The 14295-nt window shown below is 34.3% G+C and overlaps 1 protein-coding gene across 1 annotated transcript in view; it reads right to left on the minus strand.

The window, feature by feature from the left end:
* Positions 1–2891: 2891 nt before the first annotated feature.
* LOC150081061 (uncharacterized) overlaps positions 2892–14295 on the minus strand; it is a 120050-nt gene continuing 108646 nt past the window's right edge. Inside the window, exon 5 of the mRNA XM_090380903.1 lies at positions 2892–4267. Within this exon, the coding sequence (XP_090237029.1) occupies positions 2892–4267 (1376 nt within the window). The remainder of the gene's footprint in view (positions 4268–14295) is intronic.

Below are 14295 nucleotides of genomic sequence, written 5' to 3' on the forward strand. Positions count from 1 at the left end.
ACTTCAGAATTCCCAGAAAAGTCCTGCTTTTTATGTGCAAAGTATAAAGCTACAATACATATGATAGTGATTTGTTTTAAAAACCAAACATTAGGACACTACCAAGAAATTAAATCTGAATTTACTTAGAAAGGACAAAGCTCTCAAAAATAGGCATAATAAAAGAAGAAATTCAAATTTTTATAAATAAATCTGTAAGCCATTAATTAAGAAGAGTTTATATAGTCTTAATAGCTTAACAGATTTGCTGCAGTCAATATACAAATAAAGGCACACAAAATAGTGTTCGATTCTGTAAGTACACTGAACCCTAGGCTATTAGCATCAATGATTTGTTTTTGTTTATATGCTTTTTGTTGTGTTAGAGGTTAGTTTATGTATGAAGAATAAAATTTAGAGTTTTGTTCTGATTTACAGTGATTAGCCCAAAAGTAAGTGTTTGCTTTTAGCTATGAATTCCAGACTTACTTTTCAACCATTATTTACAAATGATCAAAATGTTAACGATTTTTCAACATTCCAAAAATATGGCACATTGAACAGGATCTCTCAAATACAGGTAGCAGCAAACTTATTAAATTAGTTGTGACACAGTCCCCAGAAAGATTTAACTTCTAAATATATGGATTGACTGATTTCTTGTTTGGGAATTTAACAGTGAATTGATAACTAAGCCAAAAGTGTGCCAGACAGAAAAACTGAAAAATGTCTACTATTATCAATTTGGTCTTCTAATGATTTATATTAATTATTCCAAGAGCAGTCATATTTAGAATATGTTTGGAAAACTGTTTCTGTCTACTTAGAGATTAGATACAATGGTTATTATTTATCAATTACAGAAAGAAGAAAACAGCCTGTGTAGGACATGTCTTTTCTACCATTTAGTCACCTTTCAAATTTAAGTAGCCAACATTTTCTTAAAAAGGCTGAAATGATATGTTTTATGCAGTGCAGACTATCATATCTGAAAATAATGTGTAAATATCATTTCTTTGATCCACATTTTAAGCAGGATAGACCATCTGATCAAAGCATGTCTGATGGCTAATTCGTTAACTAGAGATGAACAAAATTAAACAAAATTTTTCAAAAATTCCAACTTTATTGGTAAAACTATAGTTTTACTATTCCTTGTGAACAGAACAGAGAAACTATATCAGGGTAGTGAGCTGGAAAAAGGTTCAAACATATCAAGTCTCTTTCATAAACACAAAGTTAGCAGCTATTAATGAAATTACATTCTGATTTTCATGTTAGCAAATTTTATTCTTATTTTACATGTGTTGTGCTGTATTCATATTGTCTGTTAAAATGTAACAAAAAGAAAAATTACCATAAGTAGCAATTTTCTAGTAATAATAAGTCAGAATGACAAAAGTTGAGGACTGCCTATGTTATATTACTGAATGATTCAACTGGAAATTTCTTTAATCAGTTCAAGTCTCCTTGACTTCTGCTACATGGAATGTATATTCATTGCTAGTTATCTATCAATATCTACTTATCAACTCCTGGCCACTAGGCTGTGGTTGGTAGTTGTGCAGTACAGCATATTTTAAGAAACATAATTTAGAAAATGCATTCAAATTTTAAATACCATATTTTCTGGACCATAATATATCTACAACCTAAATTCATAAGCTCTTACTAAACAAAATGTCCCGTAGAATGAATTAACTCATTGCAAAATCCCAAAAATCTAGTATTTTACAATGTCATTCTCATCATTACTGATGATATGATCTGATTTCACTTTTTTCAAAGAGGACACCATCTTCGGTGTGATCAACGACGCACATTTACTAAAAGACTTGATGGCCCTGAAGGTGACAATGAAGCCTCAAGGTTTCTCGATGAAAGCAGAGTTTATTAATCTTTTTCTTGGGATTAAGTAATGAGTTTGCTAAGCAACAAAAACCTGATGTAAACACTAATCAGACAATAGTCTGATTCAAAAAAAAAAATCACTGCACACACTTGGTATACCTGTGGCATGATGCATGGGAATTTTCATCATTTTCTGGGAGAGTAAAAAAAAAAAAGAGATTCATTTTGATGCAGATTCTCTGTTCATGAGAAATTTTTTTTTTTTTTGTTTTATATTGTTGTTGTTCTGATTGAATACTATATTTCATTGCCCATTTTTTCCTACTTTAATGCTCTGTATGCATGAATGCACATTTCCTGCTCAGCATCACCTATAGCTAGTTCCTAAAGTTGTAAACCACTTTAGGAGGTTTTCTTTCTGAAATTACAGCCCACCTTCCTCACTAAGCAAAAAAATAACACTTGTTCATATTTATATCTAAGATACCAATTATAATAGCAAAGTTCTGTTGACACACTGATTTGTAATTGTGCTAATACAGTTTTTGTTATTGAATTCACACAAGGTAAAACAATAACTATAAAAATTATGTAAGCACATGCCATTTAACCAAGGGAGGAAATTACAGCAAATTAAGGTCAATTTAGTGACAAGACCTTCTACAGCCCAAAGTTCAACTCTTATGATATTTACTATTATTTTTTAATAATTACTATAAAAGAAAAAGTAGGTCAGAAAACATCAGAGATTTAAGAAGCATGGTGCCTGACCACCTTAACTAAATTCAAGATGTAGCTATACTGCATTCAAATCATGTATTGATTTATCTGATACGGCCCTATAACTATTGTGCGATCACATGATAAGTAGCAAGAACCAATCTCTGGATTATAATCATTTATGGGCATTTACCTACAATCAGTTTCCATTGCCATTTATACAAAAGTCTATCATAGGACATTCAGTAGTGCATATAACAGCTCCTACATGATAAATTTTTTCTCACTTATCTAATAGAAATACAGCCTGAAATAAGGATGATGTAAGGATGGTATATATTTTAGCAATAAATTTCACCATTCATTTCTTCCCATTCCACTTTAACTAAACTGACAGGATGATCAACCTGAATATCCTCTGTCTGTTCAAAACTCGATGTCACCTGTGAAAGTTTGTAAAAGCCTCTAGATCTTCCCCGTTGGCCAAATAGTCGTCCATTTTTATGAATCTCTTTGTGCCTACTAAGATGGCCAACTTGCTTAAAACGGAAACCACAAGTTTCGCATCTATAAGGACGCTCATTTGTATGAGTCCTCAAGTGAATATCAAGAACTGATGAATGTTTAAATGTTTTTCCACATGTGGAACATGCAAAGACCCTTTCAATATGAATACTTCTTTTGTCTCCAATAATTGCCCATCTACCACGCTTTCCATATAATCTTCCTCTCTGATGTATTTCTTCGTGTTTCCTGAGATGACCAACCTGTTTGAATTTCAAGCTACAAGTCTGACAAGCATATGGCCGTTCATTTGTGTGTGTCCTAAGATGAATATCCAAAAGTGATAAATATTTGAAATTCTTACCACAGGTTGTACACATCAATGGCTGACGTGGTCGATTATTGTGTGCAGTTACTTTAGGAGGTTTTCTTTCTGAAATTACAGCCCACCTTCCTCGCTGAGCAAAAAGTCTTCCATCTTTGTGAATCTTCTTATGTCTAGCTAGATGTCCAGCTTGTTTAAATTTCATACCGCAAGTTTCACAACTAAATGGTCTTTCATTTGTATGAGTTCTCAGATGAACTTCAAGATTAGATGCATGTTTAAACTTCTTTTCACAAGTTTGGCAAGTAAAAGGTCTCTCATCACCACAGACTGCAGCATTCTGTGATAATCCATAGAAATTTGAGGTCTTTCTTCCACGGTGTCCTACTACTCTACCTTCTCGGTGAATTTGCTGATGCTTACTCAGATGTCCTGACTGTTTAAACTTCAAACCACAAGTTACACATGCATAAGGTCGATCATTTGTATGAGTTCGAAGATGGGCATCAAGATTTGACAACTGTCTAAATGCTTTCCCACATACAGAACAAGTAAATGGGCGTTCGTCGTAATGAATTCTCAGATGCTGTTTAAGACTGCTAGGAGCTGCAAACTTTGCTTTACATATATGACATTCCAATGGGCGAGCACCATTATGACTAAAATTGTGAATATCCAAATCGGCCCTCTGACTGAATCCCTTACCACACTGATTACACAAGAATGGGAGTTCACCTTGCTCAACAGCATTTTGTTCAACTGGATGTATAGCATCATCTTTTGCAAACAAACACTGTGCACTCTGATATTTTTCTAAAACCATTTGTGATATAGGAGAGTTTGTACTTACTGGTTCCACAGAGGCATTGTAAAAGTGGCATTCTCCAACTGAAAATAAACATGGTTGAATAAATACAATATCTATTTCACAAAAAAAAAAAAAAAAAACTATGAAAATGTATGAAATAGCATAACATAATACATGAAATGAAATATAGCTATACCTCAGATTTTAAATATTAAAATTGTGTCCAGTTTTATCTGTTTTCACAGAGCTGTGTATGTAAGGGTAATAAGTAAAGTCCTTGTCAAGAGAGAGAGAGAGAGAGAGAGAGAGAGAGAGAGAGAGAGAGAGAGAGAGAGAGAGAGAGAGAGAGAGAGAGAGAGAGAGAGAGAGAGTGATGAAAGAATCTCAGAAATGCATGAAACAGCATGTGCATTCAAGAAAGGGTCTTCTCTTTCTTTCTGGCATTAATGCTTAAAGAAGATGAATTGCATTGGTCCACTGGATGTTAATGACTTTAAATACTGATGATTCTGTATGAATTTCAGATAAACTGAATAAATATTTTATATCTACAATAACACATTAAGAAATTTTTAGAGATGGTTTCAGCAGAAATCTATCTAACATGGACTGGGAGTTAAATGATTTTAACTGACATTGCTGCAGATAAAAGTGAACAAAGCACAATAGGTTGCAATCTATACGATTATATTAAAAGAACCCATAAAAAAGGTAATTAAACCTTTATCCATAATAATGAGAGCTTCCTTATATTCATAAGTAGTTCCAGATTAGAGATGTGCAAATGTATCATCTATTCGCAAAGGTGATTCAATGGGTGAAATGGGCAACAACCTCTTTCAAGGGAAAATAATTATGGTTAAGGCAGTAATTCATGATCACCTTGATAGATGTGAAGCCATAAGGCAATTACAGAATTTGTTAAGGGGAGTAATGCCTCAACAGTCAACTATAAAGTTTTCACAAAGGAACTGGTTGAAAATAATAATTTTGACATCATATATAGTATTATTATTATTAGCCATATGGTACAAGGAAGCCTGAGACTTGTGCTGCACCAGCCAAAAAAAAAAATTTCTGAATTACCCTGTGAGAGAGAGAGGGATGGGGGGGGGGTAGAATCACCAAGAAAGGGAAGAATGATGATATCCAGCTCATGACCCTGGGTGTGCCAAGCCCATACTCACCAGATGTGAGCCAATGGTAGTAGAGCATCAATAATCTGAACTAATCGGAACTGGGGACAGTTTGGACTTCCAATTTGTTCGAATTTTCGAACTTATCAAAAATACAGTTCTGGAGACTAAAAAAAGGTTAGTAAGCTTAGAAATAAAAACACTAGGTTGTACTTATGTATTTTTATTCATAGGTAACAAAACAAATGGAACTTTCAGCCACAATAATGCATAGGCCTTTAACAAAAATAATTACTTATTTTTTGCTGCACCATTTTCAAACTTTGTTTCTTTGTTGTCAGATCTCTCTCTTTTCAGCAAGAGTAGTTGAGTCAGACAGTATTGAGCTTGTTGCTTGAACCTAGCCGTTGTGGGTAGCGCAGTTGATAGAATCACCATCCTCCCCACCCTGGGCGTAAAAGTTCGAGTCCCGTCGATGATGGGAGGAATTTTATGGGCCTTTTTCAAAACATGGCTGAGCTAGTCGGGCGAGGGTAGTATGGTTTTTCTCCCCAAAACTCAGGTTTTTCATTCAACAACAAGAAAACTGATGACAGAACACGCAATTTACAGACCATATACACAGAGCAACGTGACTTTAGTTGCTGATGTTCCCAGAACCCAACAACAAACAGCATCTTCGAGGGATGGGTCATTAGCTGTTCTCATAGTTTTTTTTTTCTACCATCATCTGAATCAAGTCTTGATGTGGACTTTAAAATGTTTTCCTCGTTGTTTTTAATTTCTGTTATAGTTGACTTTCCAACCTCGTAAAATCTTGCTAATGAAGACTCACTTTCTCCCTTTGAAAGTCTGTTTAAAATCTCAATCTTCAATTTAATTGTTAAAAATTTCTGCTTCCTTTCAAAAGAAGAAGACCACAACTCCAGTACAGTAAAATAAAATAAAACTATAAATGTTCAGAATCTCTTCATTCCTATATTTAAACTTTGTAAACATTTTACTCCATATCTCATTTGCACATATTGTGTTAGTTGCAATTTCAGCATTTTGTATTCTTTGTTATTGATTGACGCCTATGTTTTTTTTTACTGTTTTAGATTTTATAACAAAAAAAAAAAAAAAAAGTCAGTGAACAGAAATATAAGATTACAAAGCGTTATGTTTAGTTAATACAGTGTGTATTAATTAAGCTATGTACATAAGCTTAAGTTTATTTTTATTTTGCTAACCTGTGGATAATATTCTTCCAATTTTTGTGCATCATTTAATTTTATTGGTAAGGTAAAATTTGTACTTTATTAACTTCATTTTTATAGCCTGTGAATAACATTCCTCCAATTTTCACTTATTACAATTGCCATTTAATACACATTAATTAATACACATGTATTAAATTGCCATTTAATACACCTCCACACCTGTATACAGGTCTGCAGGCCTCATTTTAGGAAGGATGTAGAGTTGCTAGAACGAGTACAAAGAAGGGCAACAAGATTAGTAAGGGAGACAAAGGGGTGCTCTTACCAAGAAAGGCTTAAGTTCTGCAAATTGCAATGCCTGGAGAGTAGGCACCTATGAGGTGATCTGATTGAGGTGTATAAGGCCTTGAATGGGTTGAGCAAGCTGAATGCTGATGGGATTCTTCCTCTTGCTCAGACTAAGAACCTGAGGGGGCACAGTTTCAAATTGAGGAAAGATAGTTGTAGAATAGATGTGTGGAAATTTGCCTTTAGCCAGCAGGTAGTTGATTGGTGGAAAGCCTTCCATCTTTTGTTGTGTAAGCTAATAAACTAAATAAATTTAAGGCTGAGCTGGACACACATTTGGAACAAATGGAGGGGTAAAATGGGGCGGTTTTTTTAAATTTTTTGTTAGTGATGCATAAGCTTGCTTTCTTGCATCGTATGCCTCTACTAATGCTAATAACTGGGGCTTACTGCGATTATTTTAGGCATCATTCTGATAACAGAATTTTATGTCATCAGCATAAAAATAAATAAATTAATAAATAAATGGTGGCTTGTTGGGATTATGGAGGTTTCGGATTTTCAACGCTCTACCATACAATACCTCAAGTAAAGAATTTGATAATGTACTGCATGCACAAATGTATAAATTGGAGCAAATTATTGCTATGGATAAAGGGGCTGTTAAGTAGTAAGGGACAAAGTGGTTATAAACAATCAGTGCTCCAGTTTGTACAGCAGTCTTTTATGTGATACTGCTGCACATAAAAGACTGCTGTACAAACTGGAGCAATGTGGCATTAAGGGTAAGTATGGATAAAGGGATGGTTAAGTGGAAGAAGACAGAGTGGTTATCAATCGACACTGTTCTTCATGGACTAATATTATTAGTAGAATTCCCTACAGTTCAGTACTGGGTCCATTGTTGTTTTAAATATTTATCAATGATGTTGATGAAGGTATATCAGGCTTAATGTCTAAGTAAGTTTGCTGATGATACAGAGTGGTTAACAACAGTCATCAGGGTCAACTACTGCAACAAAATCTAGGAAAATTGGGTCAATGGGCTGAGAAATGGCAGTTGAAGTTATGTTGACAAATGCAAGGTACTGCACATGGGTAGCAGTAAAGTGAGAGTAACTTATCAACTGTGTGGTACTACACTCAGGGTAGAGAAGAATGACAAAGACCTGTGGGTTAATTGTACAGTCAGACATGAAATTCTCTGAGTAGTGCAGACATGCTGCCAGGACAGCTCATGGTGTTTTGTCAATGATATACAGAAACTTTGCTGACAGGGATAAGCAGAGGCACATTATGCCTTTATGGGGCCAAAGGCAAAATGAAAATTTGGGATCCCATCTAAAGAAAAAACTAATAAAGAAAAAACTAATAAAGAACATTTTTAATTTAATTTTATTGTGACAACAAAACAAACAAATTATATGACATTAGAACTAAATATAAAATTTAGTTATTTTACCAATTTCATTAAAAATATTAAAAAATATTAGTAAAAAACAGCAATGAGTTTTTTAAACTGATTTTGGAGCCCCCTCTGATCCAGGCCCCAGAATCACATGTAGGTAGATGTCTTTTTTGCTTGTAGGATAACATGCCACTAGGGATAAGGAGGTGATTGTCCCATTGTATAAGGGAATGGTTAGGCTGCATCTTGTATACTATATACAGATCTGGGGACCTCACTTCAGGAAGGATGTAGATTTGCTGGAATGGGTGCAGAGAAGGGCAACCAGATTGGAAGGGAACAAAAGGGTGCTCTTATAGAAAGGCTTTATTTCTGCAAATTGCAGCATCTCAAGGCTAGGCACCTCTGCGGGGAGATGTGATTGTAGTGTTTAGAGCCTTGAAGATTCAGTATGCTGAATGTTAATGGTATTCTACCACTTGCTGAGACTACACCCATGAGGGGGTATAAATTCAAGTTATGGAAGAATGGCCACAGGATAGATGTGCAGAAGTTTGCCTTCAGTCAGAAGATGGTTGACTGTTGGAACAGGCTTCCATCTGTTGTTGTTGTGGATGAGTTGAATAATTTTAAGGGAGAACTAGACAAATTCTTGGAGGGTACGGATGGGTGAACTGTTTTTTTTTTTTTTGGCTGATAAGCTTGTTTTCTTGCATCATTTGCCATTACTGCTACTATTATTCTTCCTGAACTAATGTGGTAATTAGATTTCCAGAAGAGTTGGTCTTTTTACTATTTATTGATGTAGGCATTTTAAGTTTGATTTCTTACATTTTCTGATGATACAAAGGTGGGACCACCTTTGTATCATCAGAAATTAATGATATTAATCAGGTTTAGGCAACTTCAAGAAGATCTGTTTAAAATAAGTAGGTAGGCTGGAAAATGGCAACTGAGGTTTAATAGCGACAAATGCAAGGCACTCTATTTGGATAGCAGTAATCTTCAAATAACATATAATTTGAGTAGTACCAAACAATGTAGTGGAGCATGAAAAAAATCTCAAAGTAAATGTATCATAATGCTTGATGTGAAATTCTATGAACAGGCTGCAAGAACAACTCTTGTGAACATGCTGCAAGAACAACTCTTGTAGATCTGTCAGTTGATGTACAGGAACTTCTCCAGCAGGGACAAAATATTAGTAGTGGTAAATGATGTAAGGAAGCAAACTTACATAGTATCAGCCAAAAAAAAAAAGAAGCCCTATCCAACTCATCTCTACATCTCCAACAACTGTTGTGGAAGTGAGTATTTTGAATAAATTTAAGAAAGGATTACACAAACTACACACTTCCACAAAACCAGAAGTAGTTAGTTCCAAAAATCAATTACTCTTTGATTGAGAGCAAATTTTTGGCACATCTATCCTGCAACCATCCTTTATCAATTTAAATATATTTCCCCGTAAGTGTATTAACTAAAAAATGAGTAAGGATGAAATGAAACTAAACACTGATGATGCCATCAGCAATTAGTTTAATTACTGCTTCAAAGTTGTAAACACTTCCATCAATCTTCTCACTGGTGATTGGTTTCTAGGTAGTAGCAGAACTATGCCAATGTGATGCATTGGGGCCCACAACCGAAAGGGGACCCCCACTGCCCTCCTGACCAAAATGGAAAAAAATTTAATTAAGTAAAATTTAAGTTTTTTAGCTATGTTTATGATAAAATCTACTATGTCTACGAACAATAATATTTTTTTCACACAAAGCATGTTTATAGTTAGCTAGCTGCACAGCACAAGCAAAAATGCAGTGAATACAGGTGAAATAGTGTTAGCATAGTTGCTGCTGCTTCCAGAGCAGTTTTTAAGGATTTGTGACTGCAAAGTCAAATAGGGGCCCATTTACATTTACTGGGGAGGGGTCATTATTATTTGGCAAAATTTGTCTACTAAATTTGTTTATGAAAATAGCTGTAGGCATGCATCACAAAAGAAACAAGGAAAAGCAATACAGGACTTGATAGAATTATAATGGAAGAAATTTTGCAAGAACAATGTAATTTTTGGAGAAAGTATTAGAATAGGTGACTAAAATAATCCTAAAATTGTTGAGAAATTCATTAGCTTTAAGGGGTCATCAAGAAAATTTAAGTGATACCTAGAAATGTTTTGAATTTTACAACATTAGAAATTTTTTGCTGGATATAAAGTTGTTAGCAGAATATGATCCAATTATGACACAGGTTGTGGATTTACCAACTGGAAGCATTACTTTTTAAGTCCCAAAATCCAGAATGAATTTATTGAATACTTGGGCCAACATTTAAGAATACAATTAACTAGGGATATTAAAGAAGCCCCATATTTTTACCTCATTGCTAATACAACACAAGATATCTCAAAAATGGATCAACTAAGCTTGGTGTACTGTTATGTCTATATTGTAAAAGATCCATATGACAACAGACCTAAACATATAGATGTCAGAGAAATGTTCCTTCATTTTTTTCACCAATACTAATGGATCAACTGCTGGTACAAAGTCAATTATTTGCAACTCCCTAAATTCAAATGATCTGAATCTTTCAAAATGTTGTGGGCAAGGGTACGATGGAGCAAACACAATGAGTGGTGCATATTCAGGAGTACAATCCCACTTAAAAGAATTATGACAAAATGCGTTGTACGTACATTGTGCAACGCACAATCTCAATCTAGTTATTAATGATGCAGTAAATGGAGTACCAGAAATGTCCAACTATTTCAGCATTGTTCAAAGCATGTGTTTTTTGGCTACAGTATCAACGGTTGGGACTCGTTATCTCAAATTACAAGTGAATGTGATATTGTATTAAAGAAATTAAATCCAACTCACTGGTCTAGTCAGCTTGCATCTATAACTGCTATAAAATTGAGATTTCCCAATTTGCTAATGGCATTAAATAAAATTATCATACAATCGTCAAAAAGCGATGAAAAGTCAGAAGCCATCTGGATTAAAAAGAATGCTGAAAATTTTGATTTTGCTAATCAACTTACTGATAGAAAAAATCTTGTTGAGTATTAATTGAACATCAATGATTTTGCAAAGAATGAATACAGATATTGGTCAAACTGCATTGGGTATAAAAACATTGTATAATCAAGTGAAAAAATTAAGAAATTAATTTGAAAATATTGTCAAGGGAGCATCATCTATTGCATAGAAATGGGGTATACCTTGTCATTTGCAAATGAACGGAGGCAATTTGTTAAGAAATATTTTGATGAACTGACTGGCAGAGGACTATCGATTTGAAAATGCAAACTGCTCTTTAAAGTTAACATTTTTTTTTTATTCTGTAATTGAGAGAGAATCTTTTATTGCTCCACCTTCAATTGTAATAGTTACAAGATTGGACAGTGTTGCAATGTCCCTTCATGGCCAAAAATCAAGGGGTAACAGGGCTTGACTTAGTGACTACCCAATTGCACAAAAGGTTTCAAGGACTAAATACATTTTCTGACTCCAATTCAATCAATCCAAATGGACAAAAATTCCATTATAAAAAACACAGAGAAGGTGCAAAAGAAATTTTCAAGTGACTATTCAGAATCATTTTTAATGCAATTACTACTTTGCATAAAGACTTTAAAAAATTAAAACTATTTGCGAATTTGCAGAACTAGTCATAGTAAAATACTATAATATATCAGTGCTAGTTTTTCGGAAGTGTGCTCTTTATTGATATTATTTTTGACAATACTGGTTACTGTATCAACTGTGAAAAGTTCTTACTCGAAATTAAAATTAATTAAGAATTATTTGAGAAACACCAAGGGACAACAGCATCTATCAGCGCTAGCACTGCTTAGCATAGAAGTGCAAGAAGCTGAAATAATGGATGTTTCTAAATTAACTCATGATTTTGCCAGTGCCAAATCTAGACGAAAACCATTCTAAATTACGTAAGTCAATATATTACTTCGCTTAATTTTCAAAATTTATTTTTAATTTTTATATTTACAGAATTTAATATTATTTTTTTGTTTTATATTGTATTGATAAAGATTTTAAATACACGTTTACTGTTGTATTGTTAATTTTTTTTTACCAAAACAATATTTTCACTGGGACGCATACTGAACTTTGCATTGGCCCACTTTTTCTAGTTACACCATTGTTTTTAGGCACTATAATTTCTTGTATCCCTCACTAATCTTGTTGTTCTTTTCAGCACCCATTCCTATTCATTCACCTCCTTCCTAAAATGATGCCTCCAGACATGTAAACAGTATTAGCATTAGTAGAGGCATATGATGCAAGAAAGCAAGCTTATGCAGCATCAGCCAAAAAAAAAAAAAAAAAAACCACTTCCATTTCACCCCTCTGTTCATTCGAAATACCTGTCCAGCTGAGCCTTAAATTTATTTAGGCTATCAACTTCCACAACAAGGGATAGAAGTCTATTCCACCAACCAACTACTCGCTGCCTAAAGGCAAATTTCCGCACATCTATCCTACATCTGTCTTTCCTCAGTTTGAATTTATGCCCTCTCAGGTGATTATTCTGAGCAAGAGAAAGAATCCCATCGGCATTGAGCATACTCAAACCATTCAAGGCTTTACACACCTCTAATTGAATAGATCTCATCCACCCAAGGTGTTTTTTTTATGTTAAGCTTCAACAATTTCACTTCCACTTTCCTCTCAGCTATGACAAAATCATTTAGCTCCCTGTTAGATTTTAATGAACTATTGGCATTCCCCTCCTCTAAAGAACTCTGCATGAATGAATGTAGATGCAAAATACCTATTTAGTTCGTGAGAAACATAGCAAGCTCATTAGCAGTTAAATCATCAACATCATCAAGTGGACCAAGATATCTGACCACCTCCTCCTTTCTACTGATAATATAATATTTGTAAAATAATAAGAGGAGTTCCTCTTATTACTTTACAAATATTAATATCAAGGTAGAACGTATTGAGTATTACAGCTCTGATTCATGCTAACTGATAATATAAGTAAAGAAGTCTTTGCTGCTTTTCTTGACAGAGACTTCTTGTAATCTACCTTAGCCTGCCTAACTTCCTTTGTGACTCGATTACAGACTACTTTATATCTACCATAGGTTTCTGTATCACCTGAATTTACTACACTAGTTATGATATATGATTCATCAAATCAACAATATAAAGCTCTAGAATATTAGCTCATAACTGACAAAATCTCCATCTAAATTTAAAAATAAGTTAACAAAAACTATGCCAAACTATTTTTTGAACACAATTTAATATGTGAAGTCAAAAAAAAAAATTTCCAAGAAACTTATATCTGTTTCTAAGAGATCAAAAGTCTTCGATAGCACAAGTTTTAGCCAGTTCCCAATAAATCCATAAAAGTCATACTCTTTTCTTATATAAAAAAAGTATTCTTACTATGTTAGTAGCCAACCCACAATGTCCAGTAAACATCTGGAAAGTTAAAATTTCCCATTATAAGACATCCTGATTTACTTGCCCACTATTTCTCTACAGTTGTTTGCTGTACTCATCACAGTCAATAGGCATATAAAGCTGCTCTCATTTTTGTTTTCCTGTACTTATGTCACACCAAACTGATTGAACATTGCTCTGCCTACCCATGTCTGGTATTTCAGAGACTGCTGGGAGCCATTGCGGTACAAGTAAACACATGGGTTGTGTTAGGGTAGCTAAGAATAGAAACAGGTGCAGGTATACTTGCGTGTACACCAATGCTAGGAGTTTAGTAAATAAATTTGATGAATTTGAGGTATTGCTCAAAACATCGAAGGCAGATATTGTTGGAATATAAGAGACGTGGTGTCACACAGATATAAGGGATGCAGAACTGCAATTTGGAGAGTACAACGTCTACAGAAAGAATAGACAGGATAGGAAGGGGGGAGGGGTTATGCTATTAGTTAAGAAACACATAAAAACCAAGGAAGTGAAGCCAGTCGACATCGCTGGACAGTGCAGTGTGGAGTCAGTTTGGTGTGACATAAACATTGGGAGATCAAAATTGAGAGTAGGAGTGTGCTATAGGCCTAATGACTC

This window comes from Mastigoproctus giganteus, chromosome 9, assembly GCF_048544385.1.
Source record: "Mastigoproctus giganteus isolate SK-2022 chromosome 9, ASM4854438v1, whole genome shotgun sequence".
NCBI classification, from domain to species: Eukaryota; Metazoa; Arthropoda; class Arachnida; order Uropygi; family Thelyphonidae; genus Mastigoproctus; species Mastigoproctus giganteus.